At 42.7% G+C, this 15,518-nt stretch overlaps 1 protein-coding gene across 1 annotated transcript in view; it reads left to right on the top strand.

Moving 5' to 3' along the window:
- The window catches only part of kif26ab (kinesin family member 26Ab), an 85,985-nt gene that overhangs the window by 21,051 nt on the left and 49,416 nt on the right, over window positions 1-15,518 (top strand). Inside the window, exon 3 of the mRNA XM_042500467.1 lies at window positions 12,268-12,744. Coding sequence (XP_042356401.1) covers window positions 12,268-12,744 — 477 coding nt within the window. The remainder of the gene's footprint in view (window positions 1-12,267; window positions 12,745-15,518) is intronic.

Here is a 15,518-nt window from a genome sequence, read left to right as displayed (position 1 = left end):
TATGCATACATTTTTTTGAGCACTACAACCACCGTGAGATGACTATCTTGATTTGATCCATTTGGAAAGTCTAGAGAAGAGCCTATTTTTCTTTATTGCAACCTAAAACTAAAACTAAAAATGTTAAAAGTAAAAAGTAAATATTATTAGGGGAAAAAAATCTGTCTCAGCTCCGCCAGTCCTCACCAAGCCATTTGAATATTAAGTAGAAGTTGCTTTTTGTCGCAGGCCATAAGGCCATATGCAGGATGCTATTGTTCCTTAAAGACAAAGTAGCAAAATGTGCGAGTGAAAACATTTTGATAAGCTAAGCGGTTTCTAGGATGGTGAATGGAAATCCTTCAGACTCAGCGAGTGGATTAGCGTGTGCTATTCTCCACCGAGATCGTTCAGCCTACTTCCTTATCTCGCTGATGTTCAATTGAATGTGTCTAGACATCTCAATTAGCAAGGAAAAAAAAAACAAAAAACAGATAATGGTTAGTGCTTATCTCAGTGTGTTCTTTCTACCAGTCCTCTTACCAGCCTTCAACAACTAGTTTTCATAAACAGACAACAGTTTTCCATTAATACAGCCCTTCCTGTCTGAAAGCCCTGGGCTGATGTTTAAATTTCTATTATTAGTGATAATTGTGTTCTCTGAGAAGTCATTGGCATGGTAATGACATCTTTCATGATAAATTAGCATTCCCCCCTCTCGCTGCCTTACCTACACTAGACTGTTGCACCAGACTGATTCTGCAGCTCGCAACTCTGCCGCTCCATTGTTCTCCCGACACGCAGCAGCTTTGTGAGACACAAAGCATGTCACTCTCGGAGATAATGCTCTGCACGGTGGGAGTGGATGGGATAGGGATGCTCAGCACAGCTCACCTTGGCTCAGGATGATTTGTGCTTTGCTGTATGAACACGGTTAAGTAGCCAAAATGGGGTACTAACCTTTAGCTCGCTCTATAGTCCCCGAAGCTTTGTGTTGCTAATCAGTTGCCCTGTTGCACACATATCCGCACCGGCACATGGGACGATAAGTGAAAATTGAGATATCTGCCAAATAAAAAAGTGCCACGCTCAACAATAACCACTTGCAGGGCCTCATTATGTGGCTTCCCCTCGCAGACTGAATCTATAGAGTCACTCCATGTGTAGTGAGAGAGAGTGGGAGGGAGGCTGAAACTCCAGCAGCAACAGAAAACTTGAATATTTATTCATATGGCAGCTTGCCAGAATAATTACCGTTCCGTTCATTCGGAGAGAGAGTGGAGAGAATAATTGTCGTCGGATACTCAACATTTCACCTTGTCATCACTTTCATACCGCTCTCTTTCATGACTTGGAATATACATTTTCGCAAAAGATGCCTCAGCTGAAATATTGCAATAACCATATAACATGAGGCTTCTTCTAGATCCATATGTGCATGTGCTGCTCGGCATGACAAAGTGTTTAAATGTTGATCTAAAAATGATTTATTCCTATCATGTTGCTGATGTGTAGACTGAGATTCTTTCCATTATGGGACGTGGAGGATGGTGATGAAGATATGCAATTACTTCTGTTTGAGCATGAGTAACTCGCTTTGCATTTTCCTTTGATAATTAACCATTTGTGCGCACGCATGTGGTAAAAGGAGTCCTGCAGTGGAGATTAGTTGCCATAAGCTTTAGCGGCAGTTTGTTTTCACTGTAAACTGCAGGGAACAGGGAGTATTCTGATTCCCAGTCCAAATGAAAAAGCCATCCCGTAGAACAAACCGCAGTGAATGCAGCTCTCTTGGTGCGACAGTTCAGACAGAGGAGATGCAGGTGGCCGCCATCTCTGTGTATAGCCCGAATAGGGGTTTTAATTCAAGTGAAGTAGTGGTTTGGGCTGTTGGAGGGAACTATTGTATCAGGATCCTCTATTCTGCAGTGAGTGTTGTAGAGTGGGCTCTTGGACAGAAATAGATCTCTCAACAAGCTACAGTGGATGGATACCGAATACTGTTTCAATTTCACGCTACACACTAATCAGGACTTTGCAGATGTATGGAACAGTGGTGAAATTTTGATTCTGACCTTAAATGCTTAAAATGCAAGTGGTCACATGATTTTACTCATGCATATTCTTGCAAAATAATCGGAGAAGGAGGATATTCTTCTCTCCCTGTGAAATACAATCGAGTATCTGCTTTGCTGAATTTATATGTATTGTGATTTTTAAGTGTTGCAATTTGCTATTATGATTCATTGCAATTTGTATTTACTTACTCAACACTAGACTATGGGAAAAACTTAAATCATACACTTCTAGGGACTGTATGTCATGAGGCATATTTCCAAAAACTGACATGACCGACTGCCATCTCATGTCAGTCAGTCTGTCTGACTGGTAAATCAAATAACAACTGTTTTTATGGTCTATTTTAAACTTTTTATATAAAAGGTGCTATATTGAATTAACTTCACCTCAGGGTTTTCCACACATTCATTTATTTGTGGTGGGCCACCATGATCAAGACATCTGCTGCAACATATTGGTTTTATATTTTTGGAGTTGGGCTGTTCATGAGGAGCTCTAATGGAATATATATACCCTTTTGCAATGCATTGCACCTTAATTTGGGCACAGAGTGAGCAATAGAAAGCAGTGAAAGTGAAACTTGACCATTCATGAAATTAATTTTAAAAAAAGTAAAGTTAAACTATTTAGCTGTCCCTGCAGTGCTTCCCAAATACTGATTTATTTGCCATAATTTGCCAGTTTGTGCTGGGCTCGCTGAATTCAAGTTGCTGTTTGAGCAGCTGAAGGTTTATGTCCTCGGACTTCCATTATTGTGTGCTTTCTGGATTTGGCTTTGTATTTCTTGAACAAGGAGATGACGTCATTGTTGATTGCTAAAATAAAAGTGGCAACTTCCTGCCACCTCTCCATTAAGTTATCGATTCAGGAATTAAAAAAAAAACATGAAAAGAGAAATCACAAAACTTAAGTGAATCCGTTTTTCCCTCCACCCAAACAAAATAGCAGATTCAAATGAGAGGACCAAACACTAATCTCTGCTTTTCATTAGCCATGCGCTCTGAGAATGTGCCAGATGATTTTTAACCCTCCTCTCTCATTTCAACCTCCATCCCGTCACCCCACCTTTCCTCCCCCCTTCTGCCCTTGCTTTCACCTGCAGTTTACAGCAACACCTGGCTCCTGCCTCTCCAGCTTGCCTGTTGAATTTTTCATTATGTACTCATTCTGGTTCATTTCCACAGCCGAGCCAGGCTGGGCATAAGAGCGAAACTACCTTGAGAGTGTCTCTGAGCCAAAAATCAGCCATTCTAATTAGAGGTGCACAATCGTTGGTGGAAGCGTACATAAATACAATCCACTACGTCCCTGGTGAGGACAGCATAGCAAGCAGCCCTGCTGCTCTGACGTGCTCCACAGCAGCAATGGGCAGGGATGTGGAAAATATTCCAGGTGAAAAAAAGTTTATCTGGTGATGCAGCTGAACATTCATTTTTTTCACTAATGAGAAAACTTTGGAGGGAGAGTTTATGATGTCGTCTCTGTGCCAGCACTGTTACATCTGTGAAACCAGTTTCTTATTGAGTTTCTGGCGGTTTGCTGGTGAGTCTAGGCTGGACCTTCCAGCAGCCTGACCCCGGCCAAAGCTGATGAAAGCCTGACTGATTCGGGGTCTGAGACATTGAGGGCCGCCTCGGATCCGCAGAGGAGAGAGAGATGTTGGAGAGAGGGGAGAAGGAGAATGAAGTCTGTCCAAACAGTCTGAAAGAGGCTTGTTTTCTTTATGTGCGTGAGCGAACAGGAAAAGGTAATTAACTGACCAAGTGGTGAAAGGCAGGAGTGATGGATGGGTGTGGTGTAAAGAGACAGCCACACAAGGGGAGACACACACTCACACACACACACACACATAGACACACAACCCGCACGTGCACATGTGCATGTGTTTCACCCACTTCTCCCTCTCGCGTAGAAGCCAGGTAAAGCGAACCTTTAATGTAATTACATTTTTATAAAAACATGTGCGAGTCTCATTCGGCCTTCAGTAAGAGAAGCTACTCACACCCTGATAAATGGGTCGACCATATGGAGTGGTGACACATCATTAAGTGAGGTCATTAATGGTTGCAGGGTGGTTTGGCAAAGACTCATGAGTGATTACATCTGACTCTATCTATGTTTAACCCGAGGGTCAGCTGGATCTATGGCCTTTTTCATATTTGATGGACAGCGACATCTGTTTTTATAGATGACAGGAGAAGCTGGAGGCTGAACAACGTGTCGCATTATAGTGCAAGTAAGCCTAAAACAAAGCGACATGCCACCAGATCTTATAAAGACAAAAAAAGAGCACTATCTTGTAGTAAATCTTGTGTGCTTGTTTCAATGGCTCGACCCTGTAATCGTTCATCAGAGGATGTGTCACTGTGATATTCTGGACAGGTGGGGCTATCATGTGTTGAAAGTGTCACTAAGGGGTAAAGCCTATTTGCATTTTCTGTCAGCCGTTCACTGACAGTTAAAGGGAGGAAAGGGCTAAATCACACAGGGCAGACAGACTGACGTCTCCTCATGAACAGATGCTTGATGCAGGGACACTCGGCTGGTCATTTAAGGGAATACTGATGCAGGAATCTGATGCACATCTCTAAACAAGGTAATCGTCTGTTTGCTTTAAAAACGGGAACGTTTGTTCATTGTAATGTGTTGTTGACTTTGTCAGTAAACGGTTTGTCTTTAAGATAGTTGCAGATTCTGGTTATGTGATCTTATCTCTCTGAGAAAAATGTACTATTGCAAAGTCAGAAGTGGAAAGGTTTAATACTGAGTATTCAGTGTGCCTCGATTGGTGCTCGTTTTTTTTGTGTTTCACCTTTATTCAAAGGTATACTATGAAGTTGTGTTCTATTTGTAATTATGTAAGTTTTGTAAACATAACTTAACATTAATAGTTGTAATTTACTAACCTTTATCAAGGCAATCGGTTCCCTAGATTTTGTTATGTAAAATCAAGTTGTCAAGTTTACAGTAATTTGGATTTGGAAATCTTGAAAAGTTTGTAACGGGATCAAGGTGATCAATCAAATGATGCTTTGAAAAATTTGATCCAGATTCTTTCTTTTTTTGAACAGCTGATCACTACGTTTTTATAAAGTTCTGACTTGACATGAGTGCCGTGGAGATACATGGCCATAAACATCCCAAACACAGAAAATAAGACAAAAACAATAAAATCCAGGCAGAGGACTTAGCCTCTGCAGAAAAATACACCACCACACACTTCTAGTGCTCACAAATGATGATTGAGAGGAATTGACTTCTGTATGAGTTGATACATTGTTTTGTAGAAAAATCCTGCAGTGTACCTTTAAACATAAGGTGTTTTTCTTTACAAAAAGTTTAGTGAAACAGGAGCAGTAAGAGATCGGCCTCCGACAAGTGAGTGCAGAATCCATTTTGCAATCCTATCTCCCACAGAGGCTTAAATTCAGATAATGCGATTAGAGTCTAAATGCAGTCTGATTTAGACAAAAGCCAAATTTCACAATAGAAATGCAGAGATATTTCATCATTTGATGGAATCTCATTGTGCTCCAATAAAGTCCCCACAGATTGTCAGAAAAATGAAGCAGTTTTTCACAGGAGGAGTGAATTCATTACCACATAGCTGTGTGCTTTTTGTCTGAGGCGGTATTATCAGGCAGGTAATGACAGTGTTGCTGCAGATACTGCCGCTTTGTTTGGGGAAAGTCTTATTACAGGTTTGTTTAATCTTGTCAAGTCAGCAAACAGGAGGCAAACATCTGTTTCGTGTGATTTGGTGAGCCTTCCCATTTTGTGCTCTACCACAGGCATTCCCACAGAGTTAAATAGCATGCTAGTGTGACATCCTGAGTCATTGTCTTCTCTGCCTCCGAGCAGGCAGTGGTTAAATTTAATGGTCTGTATCCCAGATCTGCTGCTGCACTAAAAGTGCTACCTGATATCTAATCAGATTCGCCGGCCTTCCAGCTCCGTGCTCCTTCAGGGGATCCGAGTCGGGTCGGCCGGCTTGAAAGTGGAGGTGGTGGGAATGGTTGAGAAGGAGCAGGGGGCAGCGGGATTACACTGTTGGATGTGTTGCTTTTATCCTGGGAATGTAATCTGCCTTAATGCCCTGCTCTCACCCGGGGCAAGGCCAGCAGCTGTGCTCGTTTTTCTCCTGACTTTGGCTGTCAGGGTGAGCCGGGCTACCTGTGGGAAAGCAGGCCGGCTGGAAGCTCTCGTCCTCATCCCGGGATCTGGACTGGGCTCCTGCAGGTTTATTGGGGGGCCAATCCCTTTGAGACATGAGGACATGGTGTGTTTGGTTAGGGTCAACACTGTCTCAGGCCGAGTAAACAGAGATCGGCTCGGTCGCGTCCACACAGAGGAGGAAGTTGAAAGGCATTAAATTTGGCAAGCTGCTGTGTATGTGGTCCTGACTTTACAAGAAACGTGGTCATAGGAAGTGCTGAAGAACTGTAATGTGTAAACAGGACTGGTGCTGGTGAGAACAAAGTTTCATGAGGACAGATATAAAGCAGCGTGGTGTGCTGACTCCTTCGGAGGAATGTTTCCATGCTGGTGGAATAATAACAGAGAAACCTGGAAGGGGAAGGAAGGAAAGGAAGACTGAGCAGTTTGATCATTAAGTCAACTTTCATTCAAGGAATAGTGACTGGACTGATTTTGGGTGAATTGCACTATAACTGATGTTAGAAATAAGAAAGTAAATCACATTCAGACAGAATGCTGCCAACTTTAAAACAGATTTGAGCTGCAGGCTCCAGTGTGTCAGAACTTTTCACTTCATTCTTTTTTTCTCATCGCAGATGCACATTGATACAATTTTGCTTCATTTCTCTTTCTGCCACTGCGGCGGTGGGTCACAGGGAGCTTTTATGTCTGGGAAATATCTGTTGGGCTCAACTGGAATAGAAAATATGGTTTCCCAGGGTATTTTACTTTCAATGGAGCGTGCCTAAAAGTCTCTCTGCTAGCAAGGAGCCTCATGCATTTCAAATCACTCTGACCTTCACTTGATTTGAGTCAGCTTGCTGCATCTGGCCTGACGCTCCACATCAGAGCTACATCAGATGCTGAATGCGGAAAGAGTCAGGAGGCGGTTTCACTTTGGCTGGTTAGAGGAAAAGGTGTACTGACGAGACGAGGACGAATCCTACATGTGACTTCCGTTAGCACCTTAAGGAGGCATGGGAGGGAAATCATGCGCATCTTTCCCTCTGTCGCCTCATCCATACTGTAAGTGGTTACGGAGGGGCTTGTTTCCATCAGCCTCTGGGCACGGGCTGTCTGTGATGACACTCTCCATCAGCCCAGAGAGGCAGTCACTTAGTCGGGTGGTGCTCTCTCTCTCTCCTGCTGCTGGTTTTCATCACAGTTAGTGTGAGGGACAGAGAAAAACTTGGGTCTCTAAGGGCATCTCATTCCAAAGGGAGGGCTTTCTCTCCCCAGCGTGCTTGGCACACCTCCTTTCCATAATAAGGCCTTAGCATCTGACTGCATTTGTCCCCAGAGTTTAATAAAGATCAGCGCTGACAGGCAGTAAACCAACACAACCACCCACAAGCCTCCAGGCAAGGGCCACAACCCCGGCCCACCTCCTCCCACCTCTCTCTGTCCTCTTATCCTCGCTCGTGCAGTTCGACTCTCTCCATGGATAAAACCTCGGGCTGAAAACCAAAACCGTCTCCCACTTGTGCAGAACAATGGCCGCGGAGACACAGCCCTGAAGTATCTCCATGCCTCTCGGGAGCCACTTTGAACATTTGGTTTGTGTTGATGCCTTGCATTACATACTTCTCCTCAGTGGCACTGCTCTTCACACCCACTTGCACCTGTCAGTAATAGATCATATGGATGATAAAAGAAACAATATGCTTCGTGTTTTCCACTTTATGCTTATGCACAAGCTCTCAAGCAGTTGGCGTAAACATGAGAGTAAACTGTTAAAGCTTGCAACTACACAGAGAATTTTCAACAAGGTTTATTGTGTCATATTTACGTATATTTTTAATCTACATTCTCTGGACAATGTGTGAAATATCTACCCATCTTAAAGGGATAGTTCAGATTTTTGAAGTGTGTTTGTATGGGGTACTTAACCATAGACAATATATTGCAAACAGTTTGTTGGCACGCTACCAGTTTGGAGAAATAAGCGGGAGTCAGACATGGAAGCCAAGCGATCTGCTGCTGCGGATGAATTTGCCAAGAAAACTTATTTTAGCCACCAATAAAAAGCCCTTTGAAGCCAGACGTCATTGAGAAAAATAGTGATTTAACATCGCTGAACACAGGAGCTGCTGCTTTACCTCCACATCAGTTATTTAATTTGTGTTATTTAAGTGTGTGACTTTGGTGTTTTAAAGGGTTAGTTTGGATACATCAGAGTCACATAAGTCACACAGCTTAATTTCCAAGTTGGAAATCACTGTCAGACATTAAGGTAAAGCAGTCAAAATACTCCTAATATAGCATACACTTGAAATGATATTGACTTTTTACGTGGGACCTTTTTTAGGTTGATAAAATACATTTCGTTGCTGACCCTGTCCCCAGCAGTAGAATGCTTATTTTAAAATTATTTTGGGAGGTTTCCATTTATGTTGACAGGACAGATATAAGTATGAAAGGGGGAGAAAGAACAACACACAGCAACACCGTGGCTGCTGTGGCCAGGACACAGGCCTTTAAACAGGTGAGCTACTGGGGGCCCCTGCAATTTTTTTCAAGTGGTTATAATGAGTTTTGTTGTTGATGCGGCAATATTTTGTGTTGGTCTCCTGCCTGCTTCTCTAAATTGGGGGAGTGCTGACTGCCATCTACTGTATGTAATATGCTGATTATAGATAAGTACCCTATATAACCCCATTTCAAAGAAAAATTAGACCTATTCCTTTAATTTTTGACATCCTGTCCTCCATCTCTCTTATCAAGATGGATTCTGTGGCCTTCAGTTTTTATCACACCCACATCATTCTCCTCCGCATCCTTCAACGTCATCATCATCATCAACGCCATCAACCTCATAATCCATGTGGCCCTGACCCTTTACTCACTCCACCGGGCATAAAGCTCCGCGACAGCTTTACAGGAGAAGCCCGCTCTCTAACCTCCAGAATGCTAACTGAATAGCAGATGGGCTCAGCTTTGTGTGTCTTTTTATTAGCTCCCCTAAATCAACACTTAACAATGCACAGAGAGAGAGAGAGAGAGAGAGAAATTGATTTCTTCCATCTATCAGTGCCCTGAGGTGGGTAAAGGGGTGGTGGTCGGAGGGTAAAGAGTGAGGGGGTGATGGAAGGGCGGAGTTGACTGGTTATGACTTTGCTTCAATTTCCTGTCTAGGACGCATGTACATGAAGCCAGACTAGACTGTGAAATAGCAGCCGGTGGTGTTTTGTCATAGACTCTTTCATCTTATTTAACTGTCCTGTTTCGTGCACAAAAATCCAGTCTGAGCGTACCAGTAGATCGTTCATGTGCCAGATTTTTTTTCTTTTATAAGCTTCTTACATTTAAATCCATACCTCACTATAGCATCAACATTCACTTGATATCACACTGCACTTGATCTACCATCAGCCGGCCATCAGCTCATGTTTCGCTCTGAGATTTATGGGATTTTCTACATCCTGAGTGTATTTCTCTGCTTGCATCCTGAGCGTGCCTGCTCACATGTAAAGTAAGAAGCCAATATAGTAAATCGTTAACCAGAAGCAGTCCAACATCTGCAACCCAGTTACAGTCCTATGCATGATTGTCCTTTAACCCTTTGAAACCTAAACAAATTGGTTTAATTTCTTTCAAATACATGAGGGGAAAAGGCTATGAGCAACTTTGTAGAAAATGTCCCACAAATTGCAAAAATGCCCTTAAAATCAAGTGTGGGGGGGGGGGGTTATAAAACTATTCATAATTATTGTAATTATATATTTTTTAAAGTATGTTACAGAAAAAAAACTAATGTTTTTTTTTTCAATTGGCAGCACTTTTTTTTTTTAAAATTCCTTCTTTTTTGTTATTTTCAGGTAATTTTCTTGTACCTTGTTATGTTACCTAATTTCTTGCTCATTCCTCTCCTCCTGCCTTCTCCTTATGTTTTTGAAAGAAATACAATTAAAATGCTTAGATTTCAAAGGGTTAAGTACAGATAAAAGATATAGAGATTTGCTTCGCTGTCATTGGGGATAATTAGTGGATTTATGTCCATTTTTGAGAATAAGAGAAATATACAGATGATACATTTCCATTTTCTGTAAGGCTGTTGGAAGGATGCTTGATCATAATTCTGTGTGTGTTTGCAGAGAAAGGTCATCTAAAAGTCTTTGTATTGAGCTGCTTTCATGGGGTGGAGATTTAGAGTCCCTCAGCTTGCCTCTTTGGTCTCTAGGTCTATTGGGTTAGCTATATTAAGTGGCACTGCATTAGGGCAGAGGATTGCTGTTTCCCCGCTGCTTCACTCCTCCTGATCACCTCGGAGGTTCCACGGAGCAAAGGCCTCATAAACATTTATGTATGGGCTGTGAGCTCCTGTCTTAGGGCACGACTCCACTGGGCAGAAGCCCACTGGCCCTTTATGCCTCTTAAGAGACCGTGTTGTCTGTGTGAGTGTTTGTGTGTGAGTGTTTGTTTCCCTAAAACACAGAGAAAGTTATGTTCCACTCCTGCATAGGATTTAAATAGTTCACTGATCACTCTGTGTGCCTCCAGCTTTATGGAGGAGGTAGTTATTTTCACATTTGGTGGCTTATCATATGTTTTCATGCTGGGACACTTATCATATGTAAATTGTATGGCTTTAGGCTCTAGAGTCCCCTCAGCTGTTGTTTTCCTTTGTCATTCCTCACAAGCAGAGACGGACACCCTAGGGAGTCCTCTTAGAGACGAAGCGAAAGGACAAAACACCACTGGACACCGTCAGTAAAAGCAGTAATATGTCGGAAACTGCTCGGCCGTCTTATTTCTAAAGCTTCGCAAATAGAAGACACATTCCACTTTTTTTTTTTTGATAGGAATGTCTCTGTGGGATCTTTAATCCTCCAGAGCATTATTTCAGAGTTGTCTCCTCACGTTTGGATTTTTCGGTCTTAGCCTCCCAGCATGGGTAATGAGCACACGCCTGGTGAACCTGATCAGAAGTCTTAAATTGCATGCAGGCGAGGCATCTCAGTCTAAACAAACAAACATCCCCAAAAAGAGGAAGTGGTGAAAGAAGGGGTGTGAGGGTCCCAGAGGGCAGCCAGGGACCACACTGCTAGCAGACCACTGACGTGCCTGGAAAATGTGAACAACACACAGGAAATCCTTTCAAAAGAACAGATAATAAGATATATAGTGGATATCAACTTCCTTCATGTTTATTGTGTTAAAGGACCAGTGTGTAGGATTTAGAAATGGAATATAATATAATATAATATGTATGTTTTCTTTAGTGTATAACCACCTGAAAATAAGAATAGTTTTGTCCTCCCTACCTTACAATAAGCTGTTAACATCTACATAGGGGATCCCTAGTTTATGGAGATTGACATGTCGCACTGCCATGTTTCTACTGAAGCCCAGAATGGACGAACCAAACATTGGCTCCAGATATGGCCATTTGCGTTTTTGTGTCAGTCACTGTAGTAAGAGGTTTAACTGCAATGAGCAGCACCAGTTACACTGCTTGTAAAGTGAAAGTACTTTCTTGAGTGTTTCTAGTGGTTGAAATCGCCCAATCTGTTTGTTTTGGAAAAGAAGAGAATCCAGCTTTCAGTCTAAATCTCCTGAATGTCTGAATTTTAATTTATCAAGAAAAAAGGTGAGTTAACATTAGGATGCATTGGACTAGCAGCCTGCAGCATCATGCCAGAGTGCTGCAGAAATAGATGGATTTTACAACTAAAATACCAGGTCTGTTTGTTTTGAAGACAGGTGAGCACATATTAAGTTAGGAAAGAAAAGGGGTGAGCATGTTGTAGACTAGCAGCTGATCCCTGTGATGCTAAAAAAAAACAACAAAAAACATGTGAAACCGCTTTATTCAGTGTTTGTGGTGGTTTTGGTTACCTGTTTGTTTTGGAGAGTGAGAGACCTCTTGAAGATCAGTTGTCTCCCGATAAGCAAAGCTGGGAGAAGTTTTAGCTGGTTGGAATCTACGATACGCTTATAGACACTACCAAAACCACCTAAATTTTACACACTTCACCTTTTAAGTCCCACTCTTTTGTGTTTTCTCTGAAGGACCCTGGATATGCAACCTTCCTGTTCGAGCAGCTCCAAACACCTGGGATCCATGACGCTGGTGTCAGCTGCTGTCAGGTGTGCTCCACACCTCTCCACCAACTGAGGCAGGAGGCCCTCCAGACGCTCAACGCTCCCATCCTCGCCCTCAGCTCAGACATGGCGGCCCTGCCCACTACATCCTTTCTACCACAGCCTGCGCGATTCACTGTGTCGTCCTCTAGTGTCCATGCAAAACAACTGTCCAAAGGCCAACCAGCTGCCCACTCTGTCCTGCCCTTGGGGGAGCGGCACAGGGTACCAGGCTGGTCTCAGAGTCCCGCTGTCACTTCAGGACCAAAGACGAGTGTGCAGGTGACACTGGCAGGAGGACAGATCAGTGGATCCGTGAGCTCCGTCACCATTCAAGCTCAGCAGTACCTCGAGGGCATGTGGAGCATCTCCAGGGTCAACAACTTCATGCCTCAGCCTCAACCAGTATGTCTTTCATGTCTCCTTTTTCAACTTCATGACATTTCATGCATTTACAGCCATTTGAAGCTACTTCAGAGCAATGCAATAGAACAAGCTTAAATTCCCGAAGCGTCAAATAGCAGACAATAATTGGGAATGTAAAGGTCTAACTACTTGAGTGCTCTTTTGTGTTTTTGGGGCCATAAAGGTCCAGACATACCAAACCAACATCAAAGAATTTTCTGTCACCTCACTTTCTCTGTTTCATGACCAAAGAATTGCGCTTGAACATGCCGCAAAGACTATAGCCAACTACCAGCTAGCACATACATTCTGTTCTTGCGTGAGAAGAAATAACTCTCCATACATGTAGGCAGTGGTAGTCTGCATTTGTCATTCAAAAAGGGAAACAGGAAGACCGACAGGAAGGATTCGAGACGCTAGTTAGTCAGTTAGCACATTAGCAACACAACCTGATGTTGAAGGAACAAAGCATATTTACCATGTGCTAAAGAACAATAACACGATCAAATGCAAACTTTTTCTGCTGAATATCTAATGTAATTTAACAAATTTGTTTCGATCTTAAGCCCTCTTGACTTTAGCCGTTAGTTTAGTTTCCTCACTTCTGTTTCTCTTCTCATACGCTGAGCTGAACTGCCAGTATGAATTCATTCACCGATGGGCTCCGATACCGTCTCAACATGCTAAATCGGCAGGAAAAAGCTGGCAGGTACCAATGAGTGCTAAAGATGCACGACATGCCGCAAAAAAAGGAGGGCAGACGCTCACCGACGGTCATACACTGACCGACGGGCGACTGTCAGCTTGGTGTGTTCTGACAAGATCGCCATGCGCTTTGAATGTAATAAAATAGACTTTCTAGGGCAATGCAATCATGAGGAAAAGTGATTGCATATATTCCAAATATTCAACCTAAGTCAATTAAAATTAGTCATGACATACTTTGATAAACCATTTTTTTTTCTTAAAATTCCTCCCTTTATGCTGTAGCTTGCATCATGTTACGTCTTGTCACGACAAATGTAACTTCGGCTCTTTGGAGGAGATGAAGCCCTGCAGAGAACTGGTGAGTCAGAACTCTGCAGGAGTGCTGACCTCTCATTCCTCAGAAGTCAAGGAGTCTGAGTGATCTGAGGTCAGAGGTCATCGCAACACTAATCTGCTGACCTTCTCCTCAAGGGCATTTCGAATGACCACCCCACAGCGTCACCATAACTCTTCTCTCACGTTGGATAAGCATTCGTCTGTGTTTTGTTTGATGTTTAATAGACTTTTAAAGTAAAGACCCCGAGTTTGCCTTTAGTTTTATGTGATGAATTATGCTGTACCTTGTTTCTGAATTTAATAATGTGTTTTACAGGAAAAGCTGTAAGTATTGACATTGTCATTTTTTAGCATCTGGCTGCAGATATGAAGCTTTTTAGTGATGGGTCTCTTTCTGCATTGACAGGGACATCTGGTCTCAGACCTGATTGACAAACCTCTGTGACATTCTTCACCAGGCAGACTCAGTGTACAGACCAAACAGCACTAACTGCTAACATCATCAACTCCGCGCACTTTAATATTTCCCATCAGAAACATAAACCGTAAATTTTCTGCTCTAACCGTTGATAACTGCAGTCTGTTACGAGTCTTGGCAGTGTTATTCCTTTTCGACAATTGAAGACAGATTTTCACTCCTCCCTTTAATGTCAACAAGTGCCTTCAGAGATGGTTTATGGGCGGCCATCAAAAGCTTTTAACTGCATGTACGCAATCTAGGGCAAATCAAACGGCCTGGCACAGAAGGGAGACGCTGACTTGTGTTCTCCATCTATGTGTCTAAAAGCAATTAGTGGCCCTTGGAGCTGGGATGGGTTGCTCAATGCCACATATTTGAGGCTGTGGCCCTCTTTGGACAGAGAGAAATGTCCCTTCAGGATATGAAGTTACAAACACAGCAGAAATGGGTGTTATTTTCTCAAGCTTGTTTCTTTCATTAAAACCAGATCCCTCAGTATGACAAAAACCCACACACACTCACGAGTGTTGGGAGTTACGCTGTGCCGAAAGGCATAAACTTCAATTCATGATTCCCTCTTGGTTTCTCTGTGGGGAGAGCATGTGATGTTGCTCAGACAAAGAAGCAGAGATGGACCTTGTGTGTGTGTTGAGACAGAAATCCTGTCAAGCAGGGAGCCTGGGGCACTCCCCCACACAGCCCATTATAGGGCACCTTGAATCCCCCATTAGGGAAAAGGCTCTGGTTAACATCTGGAATGATGTTTGTGGTTGTTGGAATTGAAACTATCTGGCTTTCTCTCTGTAAATGGATGACACGGGTTCATATGAATGTAGCTGCCTTGAATTTAGCAAATGGCACTTAAATGTACTTTTTGAGTGTGTTGCAGAATCCCAACTTCTCAGATTTGAGCTTCAAACATTTAGAAGGGGAGAGTTCATCACCTTGTGGTCCTCAAAGCGCCGTGAAAATAAATTTGAAATACTCAACATCAATGTCTCTTTCCAGAAATCATGACCGAGTTACTTAAGGTAATCCAAAGACCTTGTTGTGAGCAGTTTCATGTAGGAACTATTTTCTCTCTGTAGAACTACACTCGCTGTCCCTCTACTAAAACTTTAGGTTTCCATATCAGAGCAACATTCACAACCCTTTATCTTGGACATATCCCTGACAGATTAAGTAAAGATGATACTTTCCTCCTAAAGATCTTGCCGGCAGCAAGTAAAAAGGCCATTTCAAAATAGTGGCTTCAGAAAAACCGTCCCAC

This window comes from Plectropomus leopardus, chromosome 14 (genome assembly GCF_008729295.1).
Source record: "Plectropomus leopardus isolate mb chromosome 14, YSFRI_Pleo_2.0, whole genome shotgun sequence".
NCBI lineage: Eukaryota > Metazoa > Chordata > Actinopteri > Perciformes > Serranidae > Plectropomus > Plectropomus leopardus.
This window is presented reverse-complemented; position numbering and strand designations above follow the sequence as displayed.